The sequence below is a fragment of the Nestor notabilis genome, unplaced genomic scaffold (genome assembly GCF_000696875.1).
Source record: "Nestor notabilis isolate BGI_N333 unplaced genomic scaffold, ASM69687v1 scaffold11494, whole genome shotgun sequence".
In the NCBI taxonomy this organism is placed as follows: Eukaryota; Metazoa; Chordata; class Aves; order Psittaciformes; family Psittacidae; genus Nestor; species Nestor notabilis.
In genome coordinates, this window is record NW_009925180.1 from 1,297 (window position 1) to 1,964 (window position 668).

At 37.4% G+C, this 668-nt stretch overlaps 1 protein-coding gene across 1 annotated transcript in view; it reads left to right on the forward strand.

The window, feature by feature from the left end:
• LOC104404491 (integrator complex subunit 7-like) overlaps positions 1-463 on the forward strand; it is a gene marked incomplete at its 3' end in the record, with an annotated part of 1,749 nt that extends 1,286 nt beyond the window's left edge. Inside the window, exon 3 of the mRNA XM_010012928.1 lies at positions 317-463. Within this exon, the coding sequence (XP_010011230.1) occupies positions 317-463 (147 nt within the window). The remainder of the gene's footprint in view (positions 1-316) is intronic.
• Between the last annotated feature and the right edge of the window lie 205 nt (positions 464-668).

The following is a 668-nucleotide window of genomic DNA, read 5'->3' on the forward strand; positions in this document are numbered from 1 at the left end:
CCAACCCAAACCAATCTGTGATTTTAAGATTTGCTTACACTCCTCCTCACTGGTGTCAGTGAGTTAATTTCCCTGGAATTGGGCCTGAGCTTGACACTACCTGTACTAGAAAATAAAACGATAGTGTGTCTATAGTCTCTTTTTTGCTCTATTAGTCTAGTAAAATATAATGTTTCTAAAGCATAGACCTTTCCTTGTTATAATTTACTCTTGTTTTGTTTTTTTTACGATACTTTCCTATTTAAAGTGTTTGCATATTTGTTATAAAACAGCCTGATAAGGAAATGTGTGGGGAAATATGTGTGTCTCCCAACAGAAACAACTTCCTGAGGCTGTGTGTGCTGAAAGTTACTCAGCAGAGTGAGAAGCACTTAGAGAAGATCCTAAATGTGGATGAGTTCGTCAAAAGAGTTTTCTCAGTAATTCACAGCAATGATCCAGTTGCTCGGGCCATTACACTTCGGTATGTAATGATATTAATGAACCTAATGTACGTAGTGTGCTGGTCTGGAATAGCAAACTACCATCAATGAAATGCAGGAGGTGTTTTCTATAGTGCTTATAGAGTTAAAGCAGAGACATTTGTCTTTAGAGGTGGTGAATGATAAAGATCTGAGATCAGAAGAACAAGGTTATTAACCACTGACAATGGTGAGAGGTTTGTGGAT